Source organism: Scyliorhinus canicula, chromosome 9, assembly GCF_902713615.1.
Source record: "Scyliorhinus canicula chromosome 9, sScyCan1.1, whole genome shotgun sequence".
NCBI lineage: Eukaryota > Metazoa > Chordata > Chondrichthyes > Carcharhiniformes > Scyliorhinidae > Scyliorhinus > Scyliorhinus canicula.
In genome coordinates this window covers 122314684-122333463 of record NC_052154.1, presented here as the reverse complement: position 1 = coordinate 122333463, position 18780 = coordinate 122314684, and the positions used below count along the sequence as shown (strand labels likewise).

General features: G+C 45.2%; 1 protein-coding gene across 2 annotated transcripts; it reads right to left on the bottom strand.

Annotated features, from left to right (window-relative positions):
* Positions 1-848: 848 nt before the first annotated feature.
* On the bottom strand, positions 849-9769 carry LOC119971653 (soluble NSF attachment protein 29-like). Of its 2 annotated transcripts, XR_005461884.1 has the most exons (3): positions 9341-9769; positions 3652-3723; positions 2350-2492 (listed from the first exon to the last, which is right to left on the bottom strand). XR_005461884.1 is itself a non-coding variant. In XM_038807494.1 (2 exons), exons 1-2 carry the CDS (start codon positions 9391-9393, stop codon positions 1907-1909), a joined length of 525 nt encoding a protein of 174 aa, XP_038663422.1. In that variant the 5' UTR covers positions 9394-9735; the 3' UTR covers positions 849-1906. The 2 variants fall into 2 exon arrangements, 1 of the variants encoding a protein (XP_038663422.1); XM_038807494.1 differs by lacking the exon at positions 3652-3723 and having other exon boundaries at positions 849-2378; positions 9341-9735.
* Positions 9770-18780: the final 9011 nt, after the last annotated feature.

Below are 18780 nucleotides of genomic sequence, written 5' to 3'. Positions count from 1 at the left end.
ACTAATAAAGGCAAGTCTCCCATATGCCTTTTGAACCACCTTATCTACCTGTCCTGCTGTCTTCAGGGATCTTTGGACATGCAGCCCAAGGTCCCTCTGGTCCTTTGTACCTCCTCGCATTCTACCATTCATTGTGTATTCCCTTGTCTTGTAAGCCCTCCCAAAATGCATCACCTCACACCATCTAAATGTAGATGAAGTGTTGTTGCCAGGTGAGCTAATAGAGGACATTGTTCCTATTTGTGGTTAGATACTGAATGACAGCAGACGGTTGATTCATTGAAAAGTGATCCAATTCTCATTCAATATGCATATCTGTGCACTTTCCATTAGTGGTCACTGGATCCTGCTGGAGGGAAGCGAATCATGACTGATTATTCTCCTCCTTGCCCAGGAGATCGATTGTAGTGCCCCAATCTCCAGTCCAGCTGAGATCAGCCAACTCAGAATGGGCCAAAGATCAGGCCTGAGGTGTTCCTGTTCTTCATACGACTCAGCGGGAAGAATCCAAATTTAACCTACTGGGCGAATTGCAGGCAGCTGCCCATTTTTGATGGGGATTATATAGGACTGAGTGCAAAATGGAAATCCACCCCAACCCACCTGGGCAGGTGAGGTGAAAGTTACCCTCAAAATCTCAACCCTCAAGTAACCCTGTTGCCACCGGCAGTGACCAGTGCCAACAAGCCTAATCAGGCAATATATCCTCCCACACGTTCTGCGATATAAAACCATACAGTCACAAACATATGTAACTTACTGATGACAACTAAAGAAAAGGAGCTAAAGCTGGGTTTGCCCCACCTGAGTGGAATGGCATCCTGCAAACCAACACATCACACCTGACCTCCAGAAATGTTAATTTATTGAATCACATTCCTTAGAGCAACAGGGGAGCCAGACATTAAATTCTGACAAATAGCAGCTCGTTTATTATGTACAGAGTAAAGACATGTAGTCCACATACAACACATCTGTTAGCCAACCTTACTGCTCAATTAAAAGCTGATACAACACTTAAAATAACAAGCAGTGTCCAGAGTATGTGGGTATAGGAGAGATGGGTACATTAATAGCCGCCTGGGTCACACTGTGCACAGCTACTCTATCTATTATCAACTTCCAACTAGTAATTTGTTCTTTTTTAAACTTAGCTTTTTATTGCATGTATACGCTTGTTTTAAGTCAAAATAAATGTGACATCATTAGTTTAATTAAATACTCTCGTGGGCCCAAGAACAAATCACACAGAGAATCTACTAGTAAGTTCTAGAAGGAATGGGAGTTCGGAGTGGAACTTGGATTTATTGCTTTCATCACATCACTTCCTTTTTGCCTTCCCTTTTTATCTCATAACCTTGGTACCTCTGATCATCGCCATGATCCAATTAAAGGTGTTTTTATTTTGGTGCAGTTGCTGTCACTGATGGTTATAGCAAAAGGGAGACGTTTAGATGTGAGTTGGGCCCCGGGGGAAAAAAAATTGGTTTACATGCTGCTGAAATACATCTCATTTTATTTGCTACAAGGGAGTCGGCTACTTTTACAAGGCTTCCTACTAGAATATAAGATATACACTCAATGCTTATAGGGGGGAATCTACAGTGTGTGAAAAGTTTTACTGGGAAGCTAGCATGGGAACAAGTGTGGCCCGTTTTACATTGCTATAAGCTCTGTACAAGGTGGCGATGGAGGTGTGGGTGGGAGGAAACTTTTACAATATACAGATTAATTCAAAAGTTTTTCAATGCGTATGGACACTGAGTTAAATACCATCACTTTAAACCAAGACTTAGAGGGGTGAACACAGTTGTACAATTACTTATTTAGGGGCTGGAAGGTATTTCCTCCAATGTACACACATGCAGAAAATAACCAGCATTGATATACAACTTTATACACTTTCTTATTTCTTGTGCAGTATGAAAACCACGCCTACAAGGACTGCGAGGGCTGTGATGGCAGCTCCTCCCAGTATATATGGCTTCATGTTTTCAAAGAAATTGCTGGGCTGGCCTTCAGAAGACTCTTCCTTGTTATCCTGGCCTTCTGGTTGGGCGCCCGTGGTCTTCTTGCTTTCTGAGGTGCTGTCGGGTGGTGTTACTGAGTTATCCCCTGTGGACTTCGGTTCACTGGCTGCAGTAGCCTCTGCGGCTGGTTTCTTAGGGGTGTGAGTGGGTTCGGGTGGTTTGCTGGTAAATTCTTTCTTATCCCCAGCCGCGGTGCTGGTTTTCAATGTGGAAACCTTGGGGGACTCCTTAGCTTCTGCCTTGGATCTGTTTCTCGTTTCCATGACTGCCTTCAAGCTTCCTTTCAAACTCTCCCTCTCCGGGCGAATCTCAGCAGCACTGCGATAGTGCTTTTCAGTATTTTCCAATCTACAAAGGCAAAATTATCAGATGGTCTTTTTAAAATGTATTCATCGTAAATGAACAAATCTCCTTTTCAGTTATCTCTTCAATTCTCATATTCCACAGTCTCGATGGAACAACCTTAAAAGAGCAAATAGAACAATCAGTCAGAACAACAGTGCTTAGAGCAGAGAACTTTCAGTGGCAATTTAATGGAGGTGATTAAAATAATGAGGAGCTTTGATGGAGTAGATGAATCATGGCAAGAGGGCCGGTAACCATGGACACAGATAATTGACAAACGCGCCTTGGGGGGGGGGGGGGGGGGGGGGGGGGGGGGGGGGGGGGGGGGGGGGGCTAAGGAGTGATTCCTTTATGCAGTGCATTGATGTGGTCTGAAAAAAAATGATGAAAGAGAATTCAGTAGCACATTTCAAAAGGGAATTGAACAGATACCTGAAAAGTCAACTTTTGCAGAACTATAGGGAAAGAACAGGGAGGGTGGAGGGAATTGATAGCTCTTTGAAAGTGCCAGCACCAACACGATGGGCTGGAAGGTCTCCTTCTGTGCTGTAAGATTCTGTGATTTACTGAGTGCAAAAATTAGTTTGGTCCATTGATAAATATATACAATTATCTTTGACACTCAAATGTATCTTTTAAAACTTTAATTATTTCATTTCACTGATTGTAATAGCTTTTAAATCCCCTCCAATTCTGTTGAAGTCTGCCAGTACTACTGCACAGCTCCATGGGGATCAGTAATCCTCCAGTACTTAAGGGGGTATTCTTTGCATTTGAGCCTCGGCATTAAACAGCAGCAGGCAAAATGCAAGCGTGGCCCTGTCCTCATTTGAATTTTTTGTTTATTCACAGGATGTGGGTGTCACTGGCTAGGCAAGCATTTACTGTCCATCCCTAATTGCCCTTCAACTGAGTGGCTGGCTAGGCCATTTAAGAGTCAAACACATTGCTGTGGATTTGACTTCCCATGTCAGTCAGACCAGATGAGAATGGCAGATTTCCTTCTCAGAACGGCATTAATGAAACAGATGTTTGTTTTTTACAACAATTAACAATGGTTTCGTTTTTTAATACCAGAATTTTATTAAAATTGAAATTTACCATCTGCCATGGTGGGATTCGAACCCATGTCCCCAGCAGGTTGCCCCAGGTCTCTGGATGACTAGTCCAGCAATAATACCACCACACCACCGGCTCAATGAGTGCATTTGTACACTTTCTAATTGGGATTATCAGACAAGAATCATCAGCAGAAATTGTAAACAACTTTACTTACAAGAATTCTTGAGGCAATTGTAGTGATGGCTATTCGGCACAGAGTAGGGATCAAACTTGGAACTCTTCTGATCTGTGGGTCACACCATGTGCTGCATTATCTGCTAAGCCACTGGCAAATCATTTCAGCCCACATTAGGTAAAAACAGTTTCTCTACAGCATTTAAATGTGACTTATGCTGTCAAATCAAAGCTGTTAAAAAAGTCTATGGGATCCTACTTTTTTTTACAAATAGTGAAGTGTAGTGCAAAAAACAGCGGCACGGTAGCACAGTGGTTAGCACTGTTGCATCACAGCGTCAGGGTCCCAGGTTTGATTCACAGCTTGGGTCACTGTCTGCAAAGTCTGCATGTTCTCCCTGTATCTGCATGGGTTTCCTCCGGGTGCTCCGGTTTCCTCCAACAAGTCCCAAAGACGTGCTTGTTAGGTTAATTGGACTTTCTGAATTCTCCCTCAGTGTACCTGAACAGGCGCCGGAGTGTGGCAACTAGGGGATTTTCACAGTAACTTCACCGCAGTGTTAATGTAAACCTACTTGTGACACTAATAAAGATTATTATTCATAATAAACTAAATAAAAAGATTGCAGTTATAAAATTGTGCCCTGTTCTGTAGGGAGACCCTAGTTAAGGAGAGACATCAGGCTTGAGGGGTTTCTGAAGAGATTCACTGGGCTGATGCCAAGAATGAGAGACTTCAGTTATGAAAAGAGAGATAACAGGACATAGGAGGTTAAGAGGACTGAGGGAGATATTGAGAATTATATAGAGTGATAAGATAAATTGGGAAAACTATATCCACTGGGCCGTGAGTTGGTAACCAGAGGATGTAATTGTAAGATCATCATCAAAAGAGTAAAGGAAGCAGTTCAGTGAATATGCATTACAAAAAAGAGTTGTTAGGTCAGGGAATGTCCTTTCACAAACTGTGACAGAAGCAGAAGATAGCTTTTTGAAGGGAAGTGAATAAACATTTGAAATAAAACGTTTTTTAGGAGAAAGGAGCACTGTAGAATTGTACTGAATGTGGGCACAGGCATGATTTTCCAAATGGCCTTCTTCTGTGTTGTAGGATTCTCTGATTCATAATGTGCAGTAATTAGAACTTGTGCCAAAATCCGGGGCTGTTTAGCTCACTGGGCTAAATAGCTGGCTTTGAAAGCAGACCAAGGCAAACCAGCAGCATGGTTTGATTCCCGTAACAACCTCCCCGAACAGGTGCCGGAATGTGGTGACTAGGGGCTTTTCACAGTAACTTCATTTGAAGCCTACTTGTGACAATAAGTGAATTTCATTTCATAGATGCAACCAATAAATGCAATTTTCTAATGAATCAATATAAATATTTGTATAGTTCATATTAATTGTTACTATTTAGTAAAATAGATAAGCATTTTGTAAGTTATTCTAGTGTTCACATATTTAGAATCAATCTTTTTTTTAAAAATAATTTTTATTCAAATTTTCACATTTTCACAAAAAAGAAAACAATAACAGAACATTCTAAGAACAAAAAGAAACAGAACACCCCCCCCCCCCTAAATACAAAAGAGAAACAATAAATTAACGCCCGTCATTGGCAAAAAACAGATATTCAACCCAAAACAAAAACAAAGAGACCCCCCCCCCCCCCATACCGGGTTGTTGCTGCTGCTGACCTTTTGTTTTTACCGTTCTGCCAGGAGATCTAGGAATGGTTGCCATCGCCTGAAAACCCTTGCAATGACCCCCTTAGGGGAAATTTCACCCTCTCCAATTTAATAAACCCCGCCATATCGTTGACCCATGCCTCCACGCTTGGGGGCCTCGCATCCTTCCACTGAAGAAGAATCCTCCGCCGGGCTACTAGGGACGCAAAGGCCAGAACACCGGCCTCTTTCGCCTCCTGCACTCCCGGCTCCACTGCAACCCCAAATATTGCGAGTCCCCAGCCTGGATTGACCCTGGATCCTACCACCCTCGATACCGTCCTTGCTACACCCTTCCAAAATTCCCCCAGCGCTGGGCATGCCCAGAACATGTGGACATGGTTTGCTGGGCTCCCTGAGCACCTAATACACCTGCCCTTGGTCCCAAAAAACCAACTCATCCTTGTCCCGGTCATATGAGCGTTTAGAATCAATCTTCAAAATGGAAGTATTTATTACGTACAAAATTTACATCGAATGTGGCACAGGTGAGATGACAGTTTAGCATCAAATGGGACTTGGGCATTTCATACAAAGAGAATGGGGAGGAAAGCAAAAGGAAGAGTCATTCTCCTCTGAATGATGAAGTGGTTTTAATACTGGCTTTCCATCTCTGGAGCTTGATTTGATCAGATTGATGCAGTTTAAGTCTGTGAGAGTTCTATCATTGTGGAATGAGGTTAGCCAATCTCAGCCCACTTACTTTGGTATTAAATTGTGAAAATTGTACTATTTTAGCATTAGAATACACTGCACCCAATCTGCATTGCTAGATTCATGGGGACCGTCTTTTAGTTGTCAAAGATGTGTTCCAAGAATTGCCTTTCAGCCCCTCAAATATGCTGACTACGGAAGGGGTGCAAGGGTGGGGGAGGTCTATTTCTTGCTCAGGGCCCTTTCAGGAAATGAATTCCTGACAAGTCAGGCAAGTTTCAAACTTTCCCTGTTTAGGATTCTTTAGCTGTCCCCAGAGCTAGCCATTAAAAGTATGGAATTTTTTTTTAAAAACTCTTTCTGTGGATCCAGGGGAGCAGGAGTGTTTTCTCCACCCCCGCCCACATGATACACATCAGGATTCCTCGGACCACCCCACTGCCCTAAATCACCACCCATGTAGCTTATTACAACCCCAACTCATAGGACTCGAGAGCAACTGTCAGTTAAAGAAACAACCTTAAAATTGGATTCTCCAATTGGGCGAATGGTTTATGTGAGTGCAAATAACAATGGTAGCTCACCCCAGTATGTTGATGAAGCCCAAAGTTCCATCAATCCTCAGGTCCTTGCTTAAGGCACAGCCTGAATTTTTACCTCAGTAAATCAAATCACTTTTTTACACACCCATTCATCATTTATCAAAAAATGTTCATCCTTCTGAAAGTACATTTTGTGTTCTTGTTTTGATGGGTGAGCTTCCGAACTATAAACATCGAGGATGTACATGCTGATAACTTTGCATTGAATTGGCACAAACTAGTCTAGTCTATCACAAATAACCTTTCAGAACAAATATATTCTATGCAGAGCAATCAGGTAAAATATCTGTTTACAAGAGGGGATGTTTGACATGTGATTGATATGTGACTCATAACTGGTCCTTTTGCTGAATATCCATTATTGTTAGGCTTGGGATCTGTCATTTGGACTTGGAAATGTACCTCCCACTGGCTGCAGCAACAGCTCCCTGTCTGTTAAAAGTGAAATGAGAGCCTGTTAGCTTTGCTTGTGGGTGTAATTCTAATTTACCTCCTTGGCTCCTGCTTCCTCACAAGGCTTCTAATGAGAGTGACTAATACGTAACAATTCCCAGCCACAATTCCATCCCACAGTGTGCAGTATGCTTTTCTTAACTGCTCAGTTTTGTTCTTGCTCTGGTTAAAATGGGGCTTTTACAACACAATCCAGTGAAGATGGGGATGAACCAGGCTTGCTGCCAAGCATCAACTATGAGTACTGCAGATCCACTTGGCTCAGGTACCTTGTCTTTTATGTTGGATCAATACTATTCCAGTCTCCCATTACTTCTTGCAACCAAATTGGCCATAAAGAACCCTCCCCCCCCCCCCCCCCCCCCCCCCCCGAGAGGAAGACAGTCACTTGCTAACAAGTGTAGGTTTGAATTCCTGAAGGTTAGGTAACAGGTACCACAATTTTATACTTAAAACAGCAAATCCATTTGCATTTCACCGACGATGACTATCACAGCCAACAGCTATTGTACGTGACCTAGGGGATCATTGCTGAACCATACTTTGGATGCTGACCTCAACTTAGCAGGCTTTTGGTAATTGTATCTATATTCCCCAAGTACCCTTTGTTTGATTGTAATAACCCATTCCCCTATAACTACGGTCTTCAGCTCAACACAGAGAGATGCCTTTGGTAATTGAGTTCTCGGATTTGGGACCACAATCTTCCTTTTGATGGATGTGCCACCCACATTCCATCTCCACCAATGCTGAAGGGAGTACAAGATTTGCAGAAACAAAGTTACCACAGAATCCTTACAGTGCAGAAGGAGGCCATTTGGTCCATAAAGTCTGTATCTACCTCTGAAGGAACACCCTACCTGGGCTCACACCCTGCCCTATCCCCATAACCCCAACTAACCTTTTGGATACTAAGGATAAATTTAGCATGGTCGATTCACCTAACCTGCACATCTTTAGATTTTGGGAGGAAACCGGAGCAACCGGAGGAAACCCATGCAAACACGGGGAGGAGTGCAAACTCCACACAGTCATCGAAGGTCGGAATCAAACCCGGGTCCCTGGCACTTCAAGGCAGTAGTGCTAACCACTGTGCCACCATACCACCCCAATACGTTGTTCTTATTAGAGTAATAAGTAGGTCAAGGGCGAAAACATGCTTCAACTGTGCATTTAATTATTTAATCAGTCAATGTTCATAACACAGGGGAATGAGAGTTAATTAGACTATGGGCTAAAAATGGCCTACTCCCTATCAACCAGCCTTACTTTGAGAGTTTGCTGGTGAGAGGCAGCCCCGCTTAACAATGGCCTACTCTGCTTTATGGTAATAGTGGGCAAGCTGACAAGGCTAGCGTCAGTCTGTCAGGGAATGCACCAGATCACAAGTCACAATATTGTCGTCCTGAAACCCACATTAAGGCATGGTCCTAAAATCTCATCCAATGATTTGTTAATATATTATGTTTGCCTAACTGTCCAATGGAAATTGGATTTGACGAACTGCAAATGTCCAAATGTGGTCCATCAAGCAATTCTCCCCATGAGTCACAACCTTTAAACATTGCGAACAGCATTAGAGTGCTCATTGACATTCATTATTCATTATTCACTGAGTAAAAAGCATCTTTTGCATTGTCTTTTCTTAATTTCCCTCACTCCCAGCTCTCTGCAAATTTCTGTCAAAAGGCAAAGGGATCTGCAGCTGTGTGTTACGGATCTGAAGCGGGCTTTAATAACATGGCCCAAGCATTCAAGGTCAAGTCCTGCAATAGTGAGGACCTCTGTCCACAGCCGTTTTAAAGGTCCTTTCAAAAGGTCGACAATTTAAAAACATATTGTATGTTAGGTCTTGCTCTGCATGTCAGAAGAGGCGTGGGAGGGTGGAAATCTCTTTACTTCAATTGCAATTAGCTCAGCATTATCTTACAAATCATCATTTCAGTTTTCCAAAAAAAAAAATTAATCTGCACAGCAATGGTTAAAAAGCACATTCTGTGAAATTAGTCAATCATTTGGGAATTTGCATTTACAGCATTTAAATGTTTATCTTTGTAATAGTTGTGGCAGGAGGATATTGCAGCTGGCTGCCTTATTACGTTGATTTTACCCTTATTTAAAACTCAATTCATTAAATGCTTCCCCCACATTCAGCCTGCTTCTCTGTGGAAATCCAGCAGCCTGACTGACCTCTGTTAGCTAAATTACATCCATCCAGATCTGAAGACAATGTAATGCAGTTTTCCATTATTACCAGGCACTAGCAGATCAAAGTCTAATTAAGCCATCCTACCTGCTCGTTTCAGCTCTGCTTTTCCTTCGATCACAACCTGGAATCACAACCATAAGCCTGCTCCTTTGCTGCAACCCTGTGACGTCCACAGTCCTTCGACCTCACTGCAAAAAGCTGGGCCTAATGTCTGAAGATGCTGGATCAATACAACCAAGATAGGAAGGAGGAGGTATATTGGAGAGCCAGCTATGAGCTGGAGAATTGGAATCTACCACTGCTGTCAGGCTGTGGGTGATTATAACACCAACCAATTTTATTAATAAAACATGTAATTCTGTCATTGTGAGTGTTAAGGAGAGATTGACAAAAAATGTCGAGAATATGATTCAATTTGACAGCCAATTTTGAATATTGCGGAGATCCTTATTCTGACTCCCTATTTATTATTTTTCAAGGTCACTGTGTACAGTTACAAAACTGCAGAAATGCAGTTATACCCCAATTGATTTCTGGGATTGTGGATGAGTCATCCTCCGAGCAGTGAGTTGCAGACAGCAGTGCAGTATCACAAACAGTATCTTACAGAGTCACAAATGGTTTCCCATATTCACCAGCATTGATGAAAGCAATAAAAACATTGTGCATTGTTACAGTGAGGCTGTATTTTTTTTTAGTTTGAGGAGACTGAAAGGCATAATTCCAGCAAGGAACACCTGCAAGTTTAAAATTCGCCTTTCATAATGGGGCCTGCTCTATATTTGGGAGATCAGCGCAGATTGGGTGACCACTTTGCAGAACATTCCATTATGTACGCATTTTAAATCCTGCCCCTTGCTATTCTCTGTTCTTGACCTCCTGCATTACTCCAACAAAGCTCAATACAAGCTCAAGGAAACGCATCTCAGCTTTCAGTTCGGCACTTGCCAGCTGTCCAGACGCAACACTGAGTTCAGCAAATTCATACAATTTTGTATCTATTTTCTTTGCAGTTTTTCATTTTCAGAATCACAAAATTGTTATTAGTGAGGCCATTCGGCCCACAGTGCACCGGCTCTCTGAAAGAGCATTTCACTTAGTGCCATTCTCCCACTGTTCTGGTAACCCTGCCATTCTTCCTCTTCAAATAAAAGTTCAATTCCTTTCTAATAATAATAAACTTTATTATTGTCGCAAGTAGGCTTACATTAACACTGCAATGAAGTTACTGTGAAAATCACCGAGTCACCACACTCCGGCGCCTGTTCGGGTATACAGAGCGAGAATTCAGAATGTCCAATTCACCTAACAAGCACTTCTTTTGGGACTTGTCAAGCGGGAATTGAACCTGAGGCGCCTGGCGCTGCGAAGCAACAGTGCTAATCACTGTGCTACCGTGCCGCCCTTTTTGGATACTTCAATTGAACCTGCCACCAACACACACTCGGGCAGTACATTCCTTAACTATTCACTGTGTGAAAAAGTTTTTTCTCATGTTGTTTTGGCTTCTTTTGCAAATTACTTTTATTTTTTATCCTCTTGGTCTCAATCCTTTCAGAAGTGGAAACTCTTCCAGGCCCGTCATGAACGTGTCCTATGCACGTCTTACCAAAAATAATCAGTTTACATTTCTCCATATTGAACTTCATCTGTTATCTGTCCACCAATGTCACCAACTTATCTATCTCCTTTTGAATTTCTGCACGATTCTCCTCACAGTTCACAATGCTTCCAAGTTTCGTAACATGGGCAATAGGAGCAGAAGTAGGCAATTCAGCCCTTCGAGCCTGCTCTGCCATTCAATGAGATCATGGCAGATCTCTTCCTGGTCTCAAATCCACCCCCCTGTCTCTTCCCCATATCCCTTTCATCCATGTTTTTATCACAAATGGTTTGAAACCATTTAATGATTCAGACTCCATTGGATTACGGGGTAGCGGGTTCCACAAATTCACCACCCTCTGCAAGAAGCAGTTCCTCCTCATTTTAGTTTTAAACCTACCGCCTCTCAAATTATATCTTTGACCACTCATTCTAAATTGCCCCACAAGGAGGAACTTTTGGGCTGCGTTTACTTTATCAATCCCTCTGTGTATTTTATACACCTCGAGCATATCCCCTTTCATTCTTTTTTTTTAAAATAATTTTTATTAAGATTTTCACAAAATATAAACAACAAAACAATGTTAACAGTATAACCATTGTAAAAAACCCAGGAACAACACCCTACAAAAACAACTACTAACTCGAAAACAAAAAAACAAAAACAAAAAAAAAAGCAAACAACAAAAAGGAAAGAGATAACACCCGCCACATCCAACAAACCCATGTACACACTTCTCCCTCCCACCCAACACAATCAGCGCCCCCCCCCCCCCCGGGTTGCTGCTGCTGCCAGCCTATTTCCCTACTGTTCCTCCAGGAAGTCCAGGAAAGGCTGCCACCGCCTAAAGAACCCCTGTACTGATCCCCTCAGGGCAAATTTCACCTTCTCCAATTTGATAAACCCTGCCATATCATTGATCCAGGCCTCCACACTTGGGAGCCTCGCATCCTTCCACTGAAGAAGAATCCTCCACCGGGCTACTAGGGACGCAAAGGCCCTGGTAAGTGACTGGTAAGTAGTTTTTCTTTTCATTCTCTAATTTATTTATTTTTATTTTGAAATTGTTGTTGTATAAGTTTACCTAAGGTTTAAGACATGGCAGGAGATCCCAGACCCGTGTCATGCTCCTCGTGTGCGATGTGGGAGCTCAGGGACACGTCCACTGTCCCTGGCTCTTTCACGTGCAAGAAGTGTGTTCAGTTGCAGCTCCTGTTAGACCGCTTGACGGCTCTGGAGCTGCGGATGGACTCACTTTGGAGCATCCGCGATGCTGAGGAGGTCGTGGATAGCACGTTTAGCGAGTTGGTCACACCGCAGGTGTAAGTTACTGAGGGAGATAGCAAATGGGTGACCAAAAGACAGAGCAAGAGTAGGAAGGCAGTGTAGGTGTCCCCTGCAGTCATCTCCCTGCAAAACAGATATACCGCTTTGGATACTATTGGGGGAGATGGCTCACCAGGGGAAGGCAGCAGCAAGGTTCCTGGCACCGTGGCTGGCTCTGCTGCACAGCAGGGCAGGAAGAAAAATGGCAGGGCTATAGTGATAGGGGACTCGATCGTAAGGGGAATAGACAGGCGGTTCTGTGGACGCAATCGAGACTCCAGGATGGTATGTTGCCTCCCTGGTGCAAGGGTCAAGGATGTCTCGGAGTGGCTGCAGGACATTCTGGGGGGGGGGAGTGTGAACAGCCAGCTGTCATGGTGCACATAGGCACCAACGATATAGATAAAAAACGGGATGAGGTCCTACAAGCGGAATTCAGGGAGTTAGAAGTTAAACTAAAAAGTAGAACCTCAAAGGTAGTAATCTCAGGATTACTACCAGTGCCACAAGCTAGTCAGAGTAGGAATGTCAGGATAGATAGGATGAATGCGTGGCTCGAGAGATGGTGCAAGAGGGAGGGATTCAAATTCCTGGGGCATTGGGACCGGTTCTGGGGAGGTGGGACCAGTACAAACCGGACGGTCTGCACCTGGGCAGGACTGGAACCGATGTCCTGGAGGCGGGGGGGGGGGGGGGGGGGGGTTCTAGAGCTGTAGGGGAGGGTTTAAACTAATGTGGCAGGGGGGTGGGAACCGATGCAGGAAGTTGGAAGGTAGTAAAACAGGGACAGAAGCAAAAGGAAGTAAGGGGAAAAGTGCAAGGCAGAGAAGACATAGTCAAAAATCAAAAAGGGCGACAGTACAAGGTACAGTGACTGAGGGGAGCTCAGTGAATAGGCCCAGTAATACTAAAAGGAATAAAACTGGAGATGTTAAGATTCAAAACAGAGGTAAAAAAACCAACATAAGTGTACTTTACCTGAATGCTCGTAGTATTCGGAATAAAGTAAATGAGTTGATGGCACAAATCATCGTAAATGACTATGATTTAGTGGCCATTACTGAAACATGGTTAAAGGATGGTCACGACTGGGAGTTAAATATCCGAGGGTATCAAACTATTCGGAAGGACAGAGTGGAGGATAAGGGAGGTGGTGTTGCTCTGTTATTTAAGGATGACATCCGGGCAATAGTAAGGGATGACATCGGTGCTATGGAGGATAAGGTTGAATCCATTTGGGTGGAAATCAGGAATAGTAAGGCGAAAAAGTCACTGATAGGAGTAGTCTATCGGCCACCAAATAGTAACGTTATGGTGGGGCAGGCAATAAACAAAGAAATAACTGATGCATGTAGAAATGGTACAGCAGTTATCATGGGGGATTTAAATCTACATGTCGATTGGTTTAACCAGGTCGGTCAAGGCAACCTTGAGGAGGAGTTTATAGAATGTATCCGCGATAGTTTCCTAGAACAGTATGTAATGGAACCCACGAGGGAACAAGCGGTCCTAGATCTTGTCCTGTGTAATGAGACAGGATTGATTCATGATCTCATAGTTAGGGATCCTCTCGGAAGGAGCGATCACAATATGGTGGAATTTAAAATACAGATGGAGGGTGAGAAAGTAAAATCAAATACTAGTGTTTTGTGTTTAAACAAAGGAGATTACAATGGGATGAGAGAAGAACTAGCTAAGGTAGACTGGGAGCAAAGACTTTATGGTGAAACAGTTGAGGAACAGTGGAGAACCTTCCAAGCGATTTTTCACAGTGCTCAGCAAAGGTTTATACCAACAAAAAGGAAGGACGGTAGAAAGAAGGAAAATCGACCGTGGATATCTAAGGAAATAAGGGAGAGTATCAAATTGAAGGAAAAAGCATGTAAAGTGGCAAAGATTGCTGGGAGACTAGAGGACTGGGAAATCTTTAGGGGGCAACAGAAAGCTACTAAAAAAGCTATAAAGAAGAGTAAGATAGAGTATGAGAGTAAACTTGCTCAGAATATAAAAACAGACAGCAAAAGTTTATACAAATATATAAAACAAAAAAGAGTGGCTAAGGTAAATATTAGTCCTTTAGAGGATGAGAAGGAAGTTTTAATAATGGGAAATGAGGAAATGGCTGAGGAACTGAACAGGTTTTTTGGGTCGGTCTTCACAGTGGAAGACACAAATAACATGCCAGCGACTGATAGAAATGAGGCTATGACAGGTGAGGACCTTGAGAGGATTGTTATCACAAAGGAGGTAGTGATGGGCAAGCTAATGGGGCTAAAGGTAGACAAGTCTCCTGGCCCTGATGGAATGCATCCCAGAGTGCTAAAAGAGATGGCTAGGGAAATTGCAGATGCACTGGTGATAATTTACCAAAATTCACTAGACTCTGGGGTGGTCCCGGTGGATTGGAAATTAGCAAACGTGACACCACTGTTTAAAAAAGGAGGTAGGCAGAAAGCAGGAAATTATAGGCCAGTGAGCTTAACTTCGGTAGTAGGGAAGATGCTGGAATCTATCATCAAGGAAGAAATAGCGAGGCATCTGGATAGAAATTGTCCCATTGGGCAGACGCAGCATGGGTTCATAAAGGGCAGGTCATGCCTAACTAATTTAGTGGAATTTTTTGAGGACATTACCAGTGCAGTAGATAACGGGGAGCCAATGGATGTGGTATATCTGGATTTCCAGAAAGCCTTTGACAAGGTGCCACACAAAAGGTTGCTGCATAAGATAAAGATGCATGGCATTAAGGGTAAAGTAGTAGCATGGATAGAGGATTGGTTAATTAATAGAAAGCAAAGAGTGGGGATTAATGGGCGTTTCTCTGGTTGGCAATCAGTAGCTAGTGGTGTCCCTCAGGGATCCGTGTTGGGCCCACAATTGTTCACAATTTACATAGATGATTTGGAGTTGGGGACCAAGGGCAATGTGTCCAAGTTTGCAGATGATACTAAGATGAGTGGTAAAGCGAAAAGTGCAGAGGATACTGGAAGTATGCAGAGGGATTTGGATAGGTTAAGTGAATGGGCTAGGGTCTGGCAGATGGAATACAATGTTGACAAATGTGAGGTTATCCATTTTGGTAGGAATAACAGCAAACGGGATTATTATTTAAACGATAAAATATTAAAGCATGCCGCTGTGCAGAGAGACTTGGGTGTGCTAGTGCATGAGTCACAGAAGGTTGGTTTACAGGTGCAACAGGTGATTAAGAAGGCAAATGGAATTTTGTCCTTCATTGCTAGAGGGATGGAGTTTAAGACTAGGGAGGTTATGTTGCAATTGTATAAGGTGTTAGTGAGGCCACACCTGGAGTATTGTGTTCAGTTTTGGTCTCCTTACTTGAGAAAGGACAGACTGGCACTGGAGGGTGTGCAGAGGAGATTCACTAGGTTAATCCCAGAGCTGAAGGGGATGGATTATGAGGAGAGGTTGAGTAGACTGGGACTGTACTCGTTGGAATTTAGAAGGATGAGGGGGGATCTTATAGAAACATTTAAAATTATGAAGGGAATAGATAGGATAGATGCAGGCAGGTTGTTTCCACTGGCGGGTGAAAGCAGAACTAGGGGACATAGCCTCAAAATAAGGGTAAGTAGATTTAGGACTGAGTTTAGGAGGAACTTCTTCACCCAAAGGGTTGTGAATCTATGGAATTCCTTTCCCAGTGAAGCAGTTGAGGCTCCTTCATTACATGTTTTTAAGGTAAAGATAGATAGTTTTTTGAAGAATAAAGGGATTAAGGGTTATGGTGTTCGGGCTGGAAAGTGGAGCTGAGTCCACAAAAGATCAGCCATGATCTCATTGAATGGCGGAGCAGGCTCGAGGGGCCAGATGGCCTACTCCTGCTCCTAGTTCTTATGTTCTTATGACACCGGCCTCTTTCGCCTCCTGCACTCCCGGCTCCACTGCAACCCCAAAAATTGCGAGTCCCCAGCCTGGCTTGACCCTGGATCCCACCACCTTCGACAGCGTCCTTGCTGCACCCTTCAAAACTCCCCCAGCGCTGGGCATGCCCAAAACATATGGGCGTGGTTCGCTGGGCTCCCTGAGCACCTAGCACACCTGTCTTCACCCCCGAAAAACCTACTCATCCTCGTCCCAGTCATGTGCGCCCTATACAGCACCTTGAAATGTATGAGGCTAAGCCTCGCACACGAAGAGGAGGAATTCACTCTTTCCAGGGCATCCGCCCACGTCCCCTCCTCAATCTCCTCACCCAGCTCCTCTTCCCATTTACCCTTCAGCTCCTCCACCGAGGCCTCGTCTACCTCCTGCATTACCCGGTATATGTCCGAAATCCTCCCTCCTCCAACCCACACCCCCGAGAGCACCCTGTCCCGTACCCCACGTGGGGGCAGCAAGGGGAACCCCTCCACCTGCCGCCTGGCAAACGCCCTAACCTGCATGTACCTAAACATGTTCCCCGGGGGGAGCCCAAACTTCCCCTCCAACTCCCCCAAGCTCGCGAACCTCCCATCCACAAACAGGTCCCTCAACCTCCTAACACCTACCCTGTGCCAGCCCAGAAATCCGCCATCAATGCTCCCTGGAACAAACCGATGGTTCCCCCGTATCGGGGCCTCCATCGAGCCCCCCACCTCTCCCCTATGCTGTCTCCATTGCCCCCAAATTTTGAGGGTAGCCGCCACCACCCGGCTCGTGGTATACCTCGTTGGAGGGAGCGGCAACGGCGCCGTTACCAGCGCCTCCAGGCTCGAGCCCACACAGGACGCCATCTCCATCCTCTTCAATGCTGCCCCTTCCTCGTCCATTACCCACTTACGCACTGTCGCTGCATTGGCAGCCCAATAGTACCCACAGAGGTTGGGCAGCGCCAGTCCCCCCTATCCCTGCCCCGTTCCAAGAACACCCTTCTCACCCTCGGAGTCCCATGCGCCCACACAAATCCCGTAATACTCCCGTTAACTCTCCTAAAAACAAACTCAACATGAGCAAAAGTGAGATCTTCCCAGTACACCCGCAAGGGGGGGGGGGGGGCAGCACTAAAGGGGCTGCCGTTCAATCAAGCCCGACATAAATTCCGCTACCTGGGGATCCAAATAGCCCATGACTGGAAAGGGATCCACAAATGGAACCTCACCAGCCTGACGGAGGAAGTTAAAAAGGACCTGCAAAGATGGAACACACTCCCGCTCTCCCTCGCGGGGAGAGTTCAGACGATCAAAATGAACGTACTGCCCAGGTTCCTCTTCCTGTTTAGATCCATTCCGATCTACATCCCCAAGGCCTTTTTCAAAGCGCTGGACAAACTCATCATGGCGTTCGTATGGGGGGGTAAAAATGCTAGGATCCCAAAGAAGGTCTTACAAAAAACAAAAACCAGGGGAGGGCTAGCCCTCCCGAATCTACAATTCTACCACTGGGCAGCAACAGCCGAGCGAGTAAGGGGATGGATCCAGGAGCCAGAGGCTGAGTGGGTGCGTGCGGAGGAGGCCTCCTGCATGGGAACCTCCCTCCGGGCCCTCGCCACGGCAGCACTCCCATCCCCACCCAAAAAACACTCCAGCAGCCCAGTGGTGACAGCCACCCTCCAATCCTGGAACCAACTGCGGCAGCAACTTGGCCTGACCAAAATGTCGAACAGGGCTCCCATCTGCAACAACCATAGGTTCACACCAGCACTGACTGACGCCACCTTCAAAAGGTGGAGGCAGGACGGGGGGACACTGACAGTCAGGGACCTATACACGGACGACAGGATCGCAACACTGGACGAACTGACAGAGAAATTTCAGCTAGCTGGGGGGAACGAGCTACGGTACCTGCAGCTCAAAAACTTCCTACGAAAGGAGACAAGGACGTACCCACAACCGCCACGACAGACACTACTGGAAGACCTACTGGACGCAAGTATCCTAGAGAAAGGGAACTGTAGTGACATGTATGACCGACTGGTAGATAGGGACGACACCGTACTGGACGCAACAAGAAGGAAATGGGAGGACGACCTGGGGATGGAGATAGGGTGGGGACTCTGGAGCGAAGCACTGCATAGGGTCAACTCCACCTCCACGTGCGCAAGGCTCAGCCTGACGCAACTAAAAGTGGTACATAGAGCCCACTTAACAAGAAACCGTATGAGTAGGTTCTTCCTGGAGGTGGAGGACAGATGTGAACGGTGCCAAAGAGGCCCGGCCAACCACGCCCACATGTTCTGGTCTTGCCCCAGACTCGTGGAGTACTGGACAGCCTTCTTCGAGGTTATGTCCAAAGTGGTGGGAGTGAGGGTGGAGCCATGCCCGATAGTGGCGGTCTTCGGGGTTTCAGAACAGCCAGATCTATTCCTGGGGAGGAGGGCGGACGCCCTTGCCTTTGCCTCCCTGATCGCCCGCCGTAGAATCCTGTTTGGCTGGCGGTCAGCAGCACCGCCCAGAGCTGCGGACTGGCTGTCCGACCTCTCGGAATCTCTCCAAATGGAGAAAATCAAATTTGCCATCCGAGGGTCGGACGACGGCTTCCACAGAACGTGGGAGCCATTCATGCAACTGTTCCGGGACCTATTTGTGGCCAATGTACAAGAGGAAGAATAGTCGGGGGAAGGTAGCGGGAGGGGGGGGGGGGGGCTACAGGTTCG

What these genes read in the sequence shown, in the direction of transcription:
- LOC119971653 (XM_038807494.1), bottom strand. Translation starts at nt 9,393, where the DNA reads ATGGTTGTGATTCCAGGTTGTGATCGAAGGAAAAGCAGAGCTGAAACG. An exon ending in AGCAGAGCTGAAACGAGCAG is followed by an intron (nt 2,379 to 9,340) that starts GTAGGATGGCTT and finishes TTGCCTTTGTAG; the next exon opens with ATTGGAAAATACTGAAAAGC.